Below are 14,609 nucleotides of genomic sequence, written 5' to 3'. Positions count from 1 at the left end.
TTTGCATACAAAATAAAATATAGTAATTGACAGCAAAATATTAAAAATTAATGATAAAAAATCAATTGATATTTATGGATTTTTTTTGTCAATGCTAACTTTTTGTTTCACACCGCTTTAACACAACTTTAACATTATATGCTCTAGATATTTATTTGGGTAAAACATAGACATGAAATGGTTTTTTCTTTTTCAAAATGCAACTTAACAAGTTATGCAAATAAGTAAGTGAAAAAAAAAAAAGAGGAGGTAAAACAAAATAATGTTTTTTTTAGTGAAAAAAACTACGTCATAAACCCTAAACCCATATTTTTCTAAAAAAATTTGGATTTGATTTAAAAGGAAACCAAACCCTAAAAAGCTCACTTCAAAAAATTATAAGAACGCACCCAACAAAGTATTGAGAAAAATTCGAAGTAACTTTAACAAGCATTGGTGTGATTGCAAATGTCATAGTTCTTTAGATTTTTCTTAGAAGATTGCAAGAAGAAATCAAAGAAGTAGATTAAGCAGAAAAGAATGGGAATAGGCAAGGAGAAGAAATCATTTTTCTTCTCTAACTAATTCTGGTCCTTTTGCTTCTCCCTAAATCCTTTTCTCTTTCTCTCATCTATATTCATGTGGCTTTTTTATTTTTTGTAGGTAGGATGACATGAGGTCATCTCACAACTCCTTTGGAAAGTTGGTAGAAGTTATAAAAGAAAGACTAATTTGATATCAATTAAAAAGTTTAGAAAAAAGAAAAAAAAAACAACAATCCTATTAGATTAAGAGAGAAAAAAAAAGAGGCGTAAATATAACAATTAAATTTAAAATATAAACATGTATGACAATATTTAAAACCAATGAAAATATGATCAAATGTATTTCAAACAAGAGGGAAGAGGGTGCACCCAAACAATTAAAAGTACCCATTTAAAGAGAAGAGGGTGCATTTAAACGATCCACGCGGCGAGGTGAGTTGGGGAGGGAGAGATCGTTCCACGACCACGGGTGACTACAAACTAAAATTGCAAACAAAAAGAACAAAAGAAAAAAAAGAGAACCCTCAATTTAGGTTTTTTCCTCCTCCTCCTCCATCGCCATTCCCATCTTCTCTCTCTTTCCCTGCAGGTTCTCTCAACACAGCGACACCGCTCTGCTTCATCGCCGTCGCCTCGGTTTGCATTTCAACTCTCATTTCTGCTTTCTATCTACCACACAGGCACATCTTCTCCCTCATCATCGTTGTCCTTCATTCTTCTGTTCCTGCTCTTACTTTTGTCCTTCCGACTCCTCATTGACTCTCTAATTTTAGAAAATGGCGTTACATGGGAAATTGTTCATTGTTATTCTTTCCCGTTAGTGCTTTGTACGTAATTCCTTTTTTCTTATTTTAATTTATTTAGGCTAATTAGAGGTTTTGGGGTTCCAGCGTGCTAGTTAAGTAGCAAAAAAGAAAGTGGGGGTAATTCTTCTTTAAATGGCTCAAGCTTTGTGTTATGTCTTCTTGTAGTCAACTTGAGTGATAAACATTTAGGAAGTGGGAAAGATAAGAGGCTCGACGTTGAAGTAAATTCAGTCTGCATTCTAACTTGGAAGTTTAAGTTTTGATCTATTCATTCAATGTTCGATTTTGGTACTTGGTGTTATCTTTGGTTGTTTTCTTAATATGCGTATTTATTGTTTTGTAGGATTATTGATTGTGCAAGTGACTGCGTGGCAATGAGGATTTCCACCTTAACAAGTTATTCGTTTTTTAAGATGGTCAATGGGGTCTTTGTTTGAGCATTAATTAATTTTCACGTCGTATCGTTAGTCTAAGTAGGGGACGATGAGCACGCATAGTTGCTCAAAACAATACAGTAGAAGGAGTAAAAAGCAGACGCGGAGCAATTCTGATGATGAAACTGCAGCTCGGACTAGGCCATTCAGCTTTGAAGATATTATGCTTAGAAGGAAGACTAAAGGGTCGTCTGCTACGGTTGAGGTGGATGTCACAAGTACTGATAACAGGGCATCTGAAAGACATTTTCGTCACAGTAAAGGTTCTTCTCTTGATGTGCAAAATGTGTCATTGGAGGAGGAATCAGCCAAAGATAGTTCAAGAAGGAAAAAAGAGGAGACAGTGTTGAAGAACAATATAGTGGTTAGGAATGACAGAAATAATTATGAATCTGGATTGTCACTGATGAGTAAACTTAAACACGACAGGAATGAAAAGGATGAAAGAGAGAAATATGGCCAGGAAAATCTTGGTTGGGGAAAAAATGACCAGAGTTGTAGGATTGATATTGAAACTGAAACTGCAAAGAGGCATTCAAGAGATACAGCTTTCAAGGATAGACGTCAAGATCATGGTAGGGGGGAATTTGAGAGAGAAAGCAAGAGAAAATCTCAAAATGGCGATGATGACAGGAATAGAGACAGTAAGAGAAAATCTCAAAATTGTGTTGATGAAAGCAACAAAGACGGTAGGAGAAAATCTCAAAATGGTGATGATGACAGGAATAGAGATAGTAAGAGAAAATCTCAAAATGGCGATGATGACAGGAATAGAGATAGTAAGAGAAAATCTCAAAATGGCGATGATGACAGGAGTAGAGACAGTAAGAGAAAATCTCAAAATGGCGATGATGACAGGAATAGAGACAGTAAGAGAAAATCTCAAAATGGTGATGATGAAAGGAACAGAGACGGTAAGAGGAAATCTCAAAATGGTGATGATGACAGGAATAGAGACAGTAAGAGAAAATCTCAAAATGGTGATGATGACAGGAATAGAGACAAGTACATTGCAAAGAGACATGATCATGGTAAACACCATGACCTAGAAAATAGAGAAAAAAAGGAAGCTATAGTATCATTGACTTCACGTTATCAAGATTCTAGATTGAAAAGAACACGGAAAAGAAGCTCAGATCGTGAAAGTAAACATAGAAGATCTGTTTCACTTTCTCCAAGATCACACAAGCACTCAACTAAGTTAGCTAGGCAGAAGGAGTTGCCTTTAGATTCTCATGTGAAGAAGTCTGGAAGATGGCGTTCTGATAGCGAAAGAACAGGAGATTTTACCAACACTTCCAATAGCCAATACCGGCGGCATTCTGGATCAACTAGTGGGCTTGGTGGCTATTCACCTAGAAAGAGAAGAACTGAATCTGCTGTCAAGACTCCTTCACCTCTTCTATCACCAGAGAAGAAAAATGAAGTGTTGGATCTTCCTCCAACAGAAAAGGTTGGATTATTTTCTGGCTCAGTTGCTTCCAACTTCTCGCCGTCAAATCCTACTGTTTCATTGGGCATTAGTAATGATCAATCTGGCGGTGCATTCTTTTCTTCTGCTATGGGGAAATCTTTATCAGTGGTTTCTTCAAATAATATAGCAATGAAGACAAAGGTTTCTTTTGATTTGGTTCAGCTGACCCAAGCTACTCGGCCAATGAGGAGGCTTTATATCGAAAACTTACCACATTCTGCATCTGAGAAAGCAATTATTGATTGCCTGAATGGTTTTCTTATGTCTTCAGGTGTTAATCACATCGAAGGAACCCGGCCATGTATTAGCTGTATTGTAAGTGCTTTATTCTATGTTTTACATGTGTGTCACTATGTTGTTATGATATTGTCTGATGGGAGTTTTGGTACACCACTTATGCAGATACACAAAGATAGGGGTCAAGCTCTTGTCGAATTTCTGACACCTGAGGATGCTTCAGCAGCTCTTTCGTTTGATGGAAGTGACTTCTCTGGCTCCATTCTAAAGATTCGGCGACCAAAAGATTATATCGAAACTGTAGTAAGAATAAATATCCAAAATTCTTGGCCATCTCCATTCTCTTGATACCCTCAATCTATAATTACATTTAGCATTGTTTGAATTAATTATTCCATTCATTGAATGAGTAGTATAGTTTTAATTTGTAAAGCAAACCTAACATTGTTGAGCCATAGTTTCCCAGGTATCAGCACCCTGTATAACTCTCTTCTGATTATTGTGGACCTTTGTTTGTCTTTGATTCTTTTGTTTTGATAGTTCATTGTCCCAGTAGCTGAGGATTCAGATGAAGGTGGTCCTTTACGTCTTTCTTTTTCTGGGACAGGGGAGGGAATTTGTGGTCATCTTTTCCTCCTGGCTCTCAAGAATATCTGGTTAGAAAATATAGGACTTAGGAGAATCTCCATGTAAGTAAGTTATTCCATTATGTGGATACGTATTTTAGGTTAGTATTTCCAAAGGGTGGATGCTAGGTTGACTTATAGCATTGAAAAATGGCCCGTGCCATATTTAGGATGCGACTTGGGGATGGCCCCATTAGAAACAATTATTGAACGCAGTGGTGGAAAGTGTGGAGAAGGTTGCATGAGTGGGCAATGTAGTCTTTAATATCTGATTATGTCATGCTAGTTTATGTTTATGGGGGCAGTATTTGCACACATGAAGTTCTGTCATGGTAGGAAAGAGGAAATCATTTTGCATACCCTTTTCTGGGGCAAAGAACCCATTCTTGGTTGATCTCTGGCCCGCTTGTTCTATGTTCTTTCCAACGTTTGGTTAGAGGGAAGTTGGATTCTTCTTGTTTTATTAAGCCTTCCATTTAAGGGAGGGATGGATCTGCAAGTGGATGAGGTTGGTTTACAAATTTTAGTTGGAAATGGGATTATGTGTATTTATGGATTGAAGAAGACTCAAGTTGTGTATGGTGTAATCTACCACTGCTGTAGAAGAAATTCCCTGAATCTTGGAAATGAGAATGTCGGAATTGTTATTTTTGTAGGGTTATTACTATTAAAATAACTCATTAAGTGCATGGATCAATTGTGGATGTTCCCTACAAGAAAGGGTATGTTCAAGCATGCAGTCAACATAACTGGTGGACCTATTAGTTGAGGAGGTCGTAAATGATTAAGAGTTAAGATGTGTTTTAGTGAATGCCCTCACGACTCCAAAAGAAAATCCCTTGACATTATTGAATGCAAATTGCAAACAACTGAACAAGTTCACAGGCTTACATAAATAAAGAAGGTTAAAACTTAAAAGTGGTGGATGTTCTGGCTCCTGTAGGCTCTGGCTAATAAGAACTTAATTAGGACAAATAGACTGGAAGAAAAGCTCTTGCTATTGATACCATATTTAACCAGAAACATATAGCTCAAAGGCTGATCGTGAGAGTGAATGATATCATGTTATGTAGCCATTTGACATAAATGCCCATCATTGGAGCGATTAATTCAAATTCAAATTCAATTTCATTCAATTTCTTTATGTGATAATGGGATGTACTTATCCATATTCTTGTCTTGCATGCCTACATTTTAAGATCAGGGATTCAATACGTTTTAAAACAAGGGATTCAATAACTGGGCTGGGGTTGAGGTTATCACTCTGTACCTTTTTTGCCCCTTGTCAAACTAAACTTTTTTTTCTTCCCTTTTCTCCCAATGAATTATTAGCTCGGGTTCTAAATTTTGCTTAAATTTTCTATAGTATTTATAGAATCTGTTTCTTCATCCTTGTCATTTCAGTTTCTGAGGTCTATTGTGGTTACTATCATGTAGCAGGTTTTCAGACAGTTGCTATTTTCATGCAGACTGGTGACCTGGACAAGTCGATGCCGGTGGTAAACAAAATAAGTGATGTTGTTGAGGACTCACCGAATAAGGTATGTATATTGTATTTGAATTTTTGACACTGACGAGCACTTACTTTTTGCTAATGAGATGGGGAGTGGAGTCTATTTATTATTATTATTCTGTTGTGGTTGTGTGCGTGTGGGTGGGTGGGGGGGAGGGGGATTGAAAAGAGAACAAAGCGGTAATGAGTTAAGAAATATCTCTATATTCCCCCTTTAATGCAGCTCTTTATTACCTTCCACCTTTTATAGGACCATAAAACTCTAGTTCTCTTCATAAAATGATTGTGTAAAATTTCACTGAAGATTGCTGGCTGAACAAGGAAAAAGCCGAAGTCGTCCTTCGGGACCAAGATTCCATGCAAAAGGGCCACAAATAAACAATTGTTTAAACTTGCTTTCTTCTTTTATCAACATTTAAGAACCTTCCTTAGATTGAGATGAGTGGGCCAAGCGAGTTCTTTGTTGGATGATGTCGGCTAATGACACTATAAAGCTGTTAATTGATTATTGGTCAATTTGTTTACAGCTTTTTAATTAGTGTCAATTAGATTTCTTTTTGATAGCAATCGTGGAGGATTCTAATCACTAGCTGCTCCAAACATCAGTGTTGTTAAGGCGCAGCTGGGCGCGAGGCCTTAATGCCTTGCAAGTACCCAAGGGGAGTACCTGTAATAAGGCACTAGCCTTCTTCAATTGGTCAACTTTTTTGTACAAAAAGAAAAACATTCTTATCCAATTGGGATTAAAAGGAGTATCAAAGTTTGTAAAGGTAGAATTAAAGAAAAATCAAAGGAAGGAAGGAGAATTGAAGAAGAAAGAGTCAAAGTAGAAACAAAATCTTTCTCATTTCTATATCTCTTTTCAAATATTATTTTCCTTGAGATTACTTGAATTAATTTCTTTCTAATCATATGTATTTTCTTATTTATATTATTATTATTTTATTAATTGCGCCTTGCTTCAATCAGGCTATGCCTTTTTGTCGCCTTGGAGTGTGCCTTGCGCTTTGAAAACACTGCCAAACTTACAACCCAACTAGGGAGGTTGCTTGCCACGAGTGGCCTTCCCATTACCTTACTGGGATCCTTTGGACCTACAATGAAAATAGAATGATTAATTATCATTAATTACATCAGTACTTGAGCACATTTTTTTAAAATGATTTTCAAAATCCCTTTTCTGGTAATTCCAAGTATTACGAATACCCATAATTCATAACCCCTTAATGAAACATTTTCCCAGAGCGACTGCCCATTCCTATTCATTTTTCTAAATGGGAAACAGAGGTTCCTGGTTCCTACTTGAGTTCTCCCGAATGAAGTTTCTGAATGGGATTTCCTCTCTTTTTCCACCTTCATAGGGACCATGTTCGAAGAGAAGTATTTATTCTATTTTGAAAATTTATTTCAAACTCTTTCCAAAATCAGATCCTAATGGCCGAAGCTTCTAGGATTTCTCTCAGAGGTACAGTATAAAATATTTGATCTTAATATTTCCAATAGCATATTCCAAATATGCAGCTCAGTTTAGGAACTTTCTTTTTTCTTTTCAGGTTGAGTATAGCTATTAGGATTCTAACGGTTTAGCATCATGTGAATATTTTCTATTTTGTTGTCTATAGTCTACTGAATGGTACTCCCTGGTTATTTAATATACAAATTTTCTGAAATGAGGGAGGAGGTTGTTTTGATATATCATGCAGCACACATCACCACAAAAGTTCTGGAGGCAAGGTGCCTACGTAGGTGGAATCACCATATTTGACTAACTAAAGTTCTCGTGCCCTATTAAGCTATCTATGTCTAAAAGTGAATAACTTTATTGGGTTATTGCTTCACTTAGTAATCTTATTTTATAGTCAAGTATGCTTAGGCTATGTTGTATCTTGTTGCAGATTATCGTTGCTGGGATCTCAAATAGATTATCATCCGAAATGGTAATTCGAGGAAATGTTTTCTTCACATTGTAATTTTACTTTGAGGAAATTGTACCTTGCATATGATCTTTACCTTTCACAACAGTTTTCGCTTTGAAACTGAGTGTTTCGCTTGGTGATTGTTTCCTTGTTCTCCAGCTTAGGGATATTGTTACTGCATTTGGACGATTGAAGGCCTATCACTTTGAGATGAACGATGATCTTAATCAACCTTGTGCCTTTCTGGAGGTGAATTTTCATGTCTGATGTGCTTTACTATATGTTTGGCTCAAATGCTATTTCATTATTTGTAATGATTCAGTAAGGACCTATATTGTTGTGTAACTTGTGTTTTTCCTTATGTTTTTAAAAAGGAATCAAGACCTTTTGTTGTTGTGTAACTTGTGTTTGATTCCATCATATTTACATAAACACTTCCAATCAGAAAATGATACTCCGTAATTATTTTTCAAATACTACTTTGGGTAGAAGCCTATGGTATCCTCTTGTATTTTGTTTTTGTACATGAACTTTTTAAGTTGTCTCTGTTGTCTCTTTATTTCATAAATGCTTTGTACTTGATATACCTTTCTTTACTATTTTTGTTCTTTACAATTACAATTTATTGATGGCATGTGTCAACATGGTTATTACTTATAATTTAATTTGTTCATGAAAGAGTTCAAATCACCTTGTATTTGTAATTTTACGTTATAGAATAAAAACCAAAAAATGTAAAAGGATTGCCTGTTCCACTTCATGACGTTTAAGTGATTCATTTTATGAGACAATTCTTTATACACTGGTTACTTTTGTCAACTCTGCCAAGTCGTAGACCTAAAGCACATGTTATCAGTTTTTCATTATATTCTCTGCTTAAAGGAAGTTTGAGTAGATAGCATACTCAGGATAAATAATATCCTTGCATTACTTTTTTGGTAGTGTATGTGATCCCTTATGATCTGATTTAGTGATCTTTCCTTAATGCTTCTTGATCACAGTCTTAGTCCGGGAGTTGGTGACTTCAGTTAGTAGTGTTCTGTCATCCTCCTCAAGTGGGGCAAATATGGGTTGCTTCTTATTACAGTGAAAGATTCAACGTGCAAAGTTTTACTGATTAATGGGCGCTTTTAAATCTTTTGGTTTCTAACCAATGAACATAGATTGCTATTTTCTCTAGGAATCATCAGACCATTGCAAACCAGAAGGTAAAAATGCAATGAACTAATGAAGTGTGCTATTTGTCTGTGAACTTATGATCGCCATAAGTGAGACTCCAACTATTGTAATACCTAAGCATGGGTTTTCTAATAGTGTCTCACTTTCTGGTAGAAATATTGCAGGATGGATTATTGACTTTGGGATTTCTTGTTCACATGATCACATCTGGTTTTTCAAATTTTAAACTTTTAGGACAATTTTCAATTTAATATCAACAAGGTTAACTAAAAATTTGCAAACGAATAAATGCCTTTATGACCATTTCCTGTAGTGGAGGTCTCGTTTTTTGTATACCCATGTATTCTCTCATTTCTTCTCAATGATTTAAAAAAAAAAAACACATGCCTTTGGTTCTGATGGATGGGAAGCCTTTTGTGACTATAAGCCACTGTTCCATTTAGGAAATATTGGATGGTCTTTTAGTGTGTCTACCTTTATTTACATGCAGCTCTTTTTTGTATCAAATTGGTAGAACTATGTTAGGCAATTGTATATTCACCAATGACCCATCTCTTCTATTTACCTCAGAGAAACTATTTGCAAAGAATGCATGATGAAACTTTACATTTCTTTGTTCCTTCTACGCAGTAACATGCTAATGTGTGTTTATGATATCCATGACGTTCGTGTATTGTATTTGTAGCTTCTGTAGCCGTTGGCCATGGCAATCCTTGCTGAAAAATTCCTTGATCATTATATCAAGACTTTTGTTTGTTTGCTAAGAAGTATTAAGTTATTAATTTCTTTTACTTCTATATGGCAAAAGCAGTTGTTATATGCATGTGGAAATGTTGGTCTGTATTATCTGGAATTTGATTGAGGCTTAATTTGTCATTTTCCCAACCAAGAGAAAGGAAGTGTGAATAAATAAAGCCTTGGGGCTTTGAGATCATTTTTCCGGCTGTTTACATTGTCATATGTATCTTGGAGTGATAGTTTCTTTTCATTCCCTTGATGAAAAGTATGGAATCTTTTTCAATATATCTATGTCTAGCCATTTATTTTTTTTGTATTATATGCTATTTCTTAGATCAATTTTCTTCTCTGACCACATTTGCACTAAACTTATTTATCAGTACATTGATGAATCAGTCGTGTCCAAAGCTTGTGCTGGTCTGAATGGTATGAAGATTGGAGGGCAAGTGCTAAAAGTGTTTCCTGCTGTTCCTTTTCCATCAACGGTACTAACAATCTCTTTCTTTTCCTAATCTTTTGTGACAATTCTTGATCACAATGAAGCATCGTGAAAATATTATTTTTATTTCACTTGGGGATTTGGCCCTTGCTTATTTTTATTTCATATGCTAGGAACGTACTGGATGCCAACCATGTTATGGCATCCCAGAGCACGTAAAACCTCTTCTTCAACAGCCTTCGGTAGTGTTAAAAATTAACAATGTGGTACGTTAGTACTTTTTTTGTGATTGTTTCTGAAACCACTCGCATCCCCTACCCAACAGAGTGAAAATGTAGGCACACTTGTGCTGTCAATATGCAGTTTCATGGACGAAGTGACTGTTATTGTGTAGTGTCATTTGTAATCTTCTGATCAGTCGTTTTCTTTTTGGATCCAGTTTAATGCAGATGTCCTCCCTGTACTCTCTGAGTCAGATATTGATGAAGTTCTTGAAGATATTCGGTTTGAATGTGCTAGGTCCTGAGAGTTACTAATAATGTTTATAATAGTGTTACATTTCCATTACTGTGATTGTTGTAAAATAGTCTATGCAATTTTGTAGGTTTGGGACAGTTAAATCCATGAATTTTGTAAAGCCATGCAATGGTGGCGTCAATACTGAAGAAGAACACAAGAAAATTAGTGATATCTCTGATGTTGAGATCAAACATGAGATTCAGGAGAACAGCAAGACGGTGATTTTGAGAAACAGTAATGATCTTGAAGATAACAATGCTAACCTTGATAGCTGCCCCAGTGATACCAATCAGAAGCAGGCTAATTGCTCTGGCAATGGTAGGCATCAAGACGAAGCTGTGGAGGACAAATTGTGTCAAATGGGTAATACTGATGCTACATGTTTTGAAGTCGCAGCTTGTGAGAATGCTTCAGAAAGAATCCGTCAAGTACTCTCTGAACAGCGAAGCAGCCCGGAAAATGATTTTCAGAATGCAAAAGTAACCGAAATAATTGAAACTGATGAAACTGGGTTGGATAAGAAATTGGTGTGTGTAGAAGCTTCATCTATGATGGTGGCTGATAATGAGAAGAAATCTCTAAATGGATTGGATCCCGTGGTGAGAATAGCTTCCAATGCTGTTGAGAAAAGCGAAAAGAAGGATCCTGATAATAATCAGGAGAGTTTATTTGTGTTGGGGAGTGTCTTTGTTGAGTTTGGTAGAATAGAAGCCTCATGTATGGCTGCACATTCTTTACATGGTAGAATTTATGATGGACAAGAGATTAGCATCGAGTACATTCCTCATGATCTCTATCGGAAGAGGTTTCCTAAATGACTACAGTTGGATACTGAATGTGTTGATTAACTGGTCGCCTGGGGTATTTTGGCATGAAAGCTCCACTTATTAGCAAATTTCATTACTGAAGAAGGCATTTGTTAATGGCTCATTTTAGGCGGGCCTCAATATTTTTTATCATGTTATCATTTGGCTCAAAATCTGAAGCATGCTTTACGGTGAAACAAGTCATTTCTCAAGCACCGTATGGATGAGATGCTGAATTGAAACCCAGGGAGAGTATAACACCCCCTTAGCTTGAGACCCTCTTATCCTGTCCCTGATTTTGTATGCTTCTAATAGATTTCCTTCATATGTTTAACAGGTGTAAGGATCTACGTCTAGGTTATGGACATGAAAGATTTACGGGTGAGGAGATGTGGTCATCTTTTAAACATTAGTTCCATGTCTGTTACCTGTTTGTTTCTTTACTGTCGAGCTCTCGACATTCTCATGTCTAATCTATGTTGTTGATGATCTCTCCTTCACAGTTGAATTAGTTACTTCAATACAAGAGATCCTAGTTCTTCCACACTGTTTTGTTTAACTTACCATAGTATTTAGAAATGTAGTACGTAATGGAGTTAATAAGGAGAATTATACACAGAAATAGATTGCGAGTAAAGTTTATTTGATCAGATTGTCATAAATAATAAACATTTTTAGTTGAAGTTGTAGTAATATTCTTTGTGCATGTCTTTCAGCACTAGGTTTTTTGGAGCTCCCACTTTTCTTCACTAGGTTTCATGTATATTTATCTATCTATTTAGAATGCAGCTTTGTTAAGAAGCTGAGTTTGGGGAGCTAATATTGTTCTTTATATGCAGCTTGGTACCTTCAATCAAATGTAAAGGTTAAGGTACTAGTAACTTTTCATTTTGTTGGTTGAATTTTCAACTCTCTAGGCTCTCTCTATAATAATGGTATGAGTATGGTTAATTAGGTTTTAGCTATTGATATTCTTTCTAATATGTCGTCGTTTTTAGGCTGGGCTTTGTTGCATCAAGTCCACATGCTTAAAGATATTTATGATTGTATTTTTCTTAAGAAAAGATGTATATTTAACAAAAGAGCCATAAGAACAGCCTAAGGCCAGGGGACAACCCCTACGCCCACAAACCTAAACCAGAAGAGCACTCCAATTGTTAATGATCATAAAGATTAATTGCAAATGAATTTTGTGTAATTTGTGCATCACCAAGTGGTTGTAAGTTCAAAAGAACGAAAAGAATTAAGTTATCTTCAAAGGGCTTTCAGCCTCGTTGCCATTTCTTGTGCACAATGTAACTCCCCAACGGAGGAAAATCAAGGCCGAGATAAAGGCTTGCGCTGCTTTTTCGGAATAGGAACTCTCAGATTCAGGTCTCTCTTACCCTTTTCCTCTCCCTCTCCCTCTAGGTCTTGCCTTCTCGTCTGAGATTCTACCATCAAAACCATCCATCATCGATCTTCATCAGGGGATAAGTAAGCCATACCAAAAGTACTAAAAAGAAACGCCACCTGTTAGAATTAAACTCACAACGTAAAAATAAGTGATACACAGTTTCCAACTTTCCATCTCTCTAAGATAGACAACAAATGGAGTGGAAGGGATCAGTTCGGGAACTCCCTATGAAGCTTTTCAAGAGTATTTAGACTTGTAGAAGCAAGGGATTAATGGAAGATCTGCACTTTTTATGGGAATTTGAAGCTTCCAGGTAAGGCTAACCATGCTAGAGGACTCAATTTTATGTTTATCCCTATTTCTATTCAGCACCCAATACTTCAGGAGGTGAACAAGAGCAACGGATCTACCAACTTCTCCCTAATCCTAGATCCCAAGCTTGGTTTAGATCATTCCAACAATCACCGACAATGTTTTTCTTGTGGAAATAATGTAAATATCTTGGTACAAAACTGGAAGAGGTTGAGGAGCACACCAATTATGTTTCCAAAACCTTATTTTTCTAACATCTTCTACAGCGGACTTAATTAAAGATATGCTCCTTTGCTTCATAATTCCTATCCATAAACTGAATTTTCTTTCGTCTCTAGGCATGAGGGAACTCCAACCATGATCATCAACCCCATATATAGCACTAATGGCTTTCCTTCAGAAGGCATTGTCTGCATGGCAAAATCTCCACAACCATTTCATCAAACGAACACTGTTTTTCTAACTAAGAAAGCCAACTTCGAAAGATAGATTGTTAGGATAAAGGTCCATTTCTAATTGATAAGGTGAGTGGCCATCTACCTTGCTTTCCTCGCGAAGTCTTTAAAATTTTTCTATAAGAAATAACCTAAAAAACTGTTGAGAACCTACCTAGATAGAGTGCTACCATCTTCAGAGGGAAGAACCAAGCCACGCCATTTATCAATTTTCATCTTAAACTTCTCCTTGAGAGCTTCCCATGCCACCTTGGCACCATACTTTCCTCAGTAGGAAATCCCAAATAGTTGAAACGTAAGCTTTTCACTTTACAACGCATAATGAACACATGAAAATCAATCTCTTCTAATAAGAGACGTTTTCAAGACATTTAGCGAAAAACTTGATCCCAACAAGAATAAATTGACAATAGACCACCAAGCCATCAAGTTCCCATCTCTCGAAGAGCAAAAAAATAAAGTATCACTCGAATATTGAAGATTTATGGTCTCAATCAACGGACTAGTAAAAAGAGAAGCCTTTAATCGGTCTTCTCTCATTACAATACTGATTGAACAAGGTTTTTGAATGCTCCCACAACTATGAAAAGAAAGAGTGAGAGAGGATCACCTTGACGAAGGTCTTTTTTAGCCATAATCTTTCCCTTAGTTTACCATATATAATAATAGAGAAGTTGGTTGAGGAGAGTCGTCCTCAAATCTATTTTCTCCATCTATTTTGAACCCTTTAGACTTGAAACCACATCAAGAAGTGCCATACAACTTTATTATAAGTCTTTTCAAGGTCAAGCTTAAAATTTGCCTCCCTTTCACGAATGACATTAGGGAGTTACGAATAATTGAAGGAAGGACTTCTTTATATTGGTTGACACCTTGGGAAATGATTTTGTAAAGAGAAGTCACTAGGCTAATAGGCTACTCCCAAACTCTATTTGCCTTCTTAGGAATTAAGAACATGTAGGTTTCATTGCACGGTTTGTTTATGATTTCGTCTTTAGGAGAATTCATAGAAAACTTTTATTAAATTGCCATTCAAAATGTTCCTAAATGCTTTTTTAGAAATAAAACTCATTATGCATGCCATTAAGTCTTGGCGACTTGAAATTCCGCAAGTCTCTCGGACGTCCTCAAAAGGGGCTTCCGAAGCAAAGCTCCATTGAAAGTCTTTGAGTCCAACCCATCAAAGGTAAACTAGATGGTATCATTTTTTTTAATGTATATAAACTACTATAAAA

General features: G+C 36.2%; 1 protein-coding gene across 3 annotated transcripts; it reads left to right on the top strand.

The window, feature by feature from the left end:
- The first annotated feature begins 952 nt into the window (after window positions 1-952).
- Window positions 953-11,755, top strand: LOC103499435 (uncharacterized). 3 transcript variants are annotated; one of them, XM_008462440.3, is made up of 10 exons: window positions 953-1,160; window positions 1,674-3,553; window positions 3,641-3,778; window positions 5,571-5,642; window positions 7,510-7,551; window positions 7,690-7,779; window positions 9,828-9,932; window positions 10,060-10,152; window positions 10,326-10,405; window positions 10,491-11,755. In XM_008462440.3, exons 2-10 carry the CDS (start codon window positions 1,814-1,816, stop codon window positions 11,221-11,223), a joined length of 3,093 nt encoding a protein of 1,030 aa, XP_008460662.2. In that variant the 5' UTR covers window positions 953-1,160; window positions 1,674-1,813; the 3' UTR covers window positions 11,224-11,755. The 3 variants fall into 3 exon arrangements, with proteins under 3 accessions (XP_008460662.2, XP_008460661.2, XP_008460664.2); XM_008462439.3 differs by having other exon boundaries at window positions 953-1,204; XM_008462442.3 differs by having other exon boundaries at window positions 953-1,351.
- The last annotated feature ends 2,854 nt before the right edge of the window (window positions 11,756-14,609 follow it).

This window comes from Cucumis melo, chromosome 5 (assembly GCF_025177605.1).
Source record: "Cucumis melo cultivar AY chromosome 5, USDA_Cmelo_AY_1.0, whole genome shotgun sequence".
In the NCBI taxonomy this organism is placed as follows: Eukaryota; Viridiplantae; Streptophyta; class Magnoliopsida; order Cucurbitales; family Cucurbitaceae; genus Cucumis; species Cucumis melo.
This window is presented reverse-complemented; position numbering and strand designations above follow the sequence as displayed.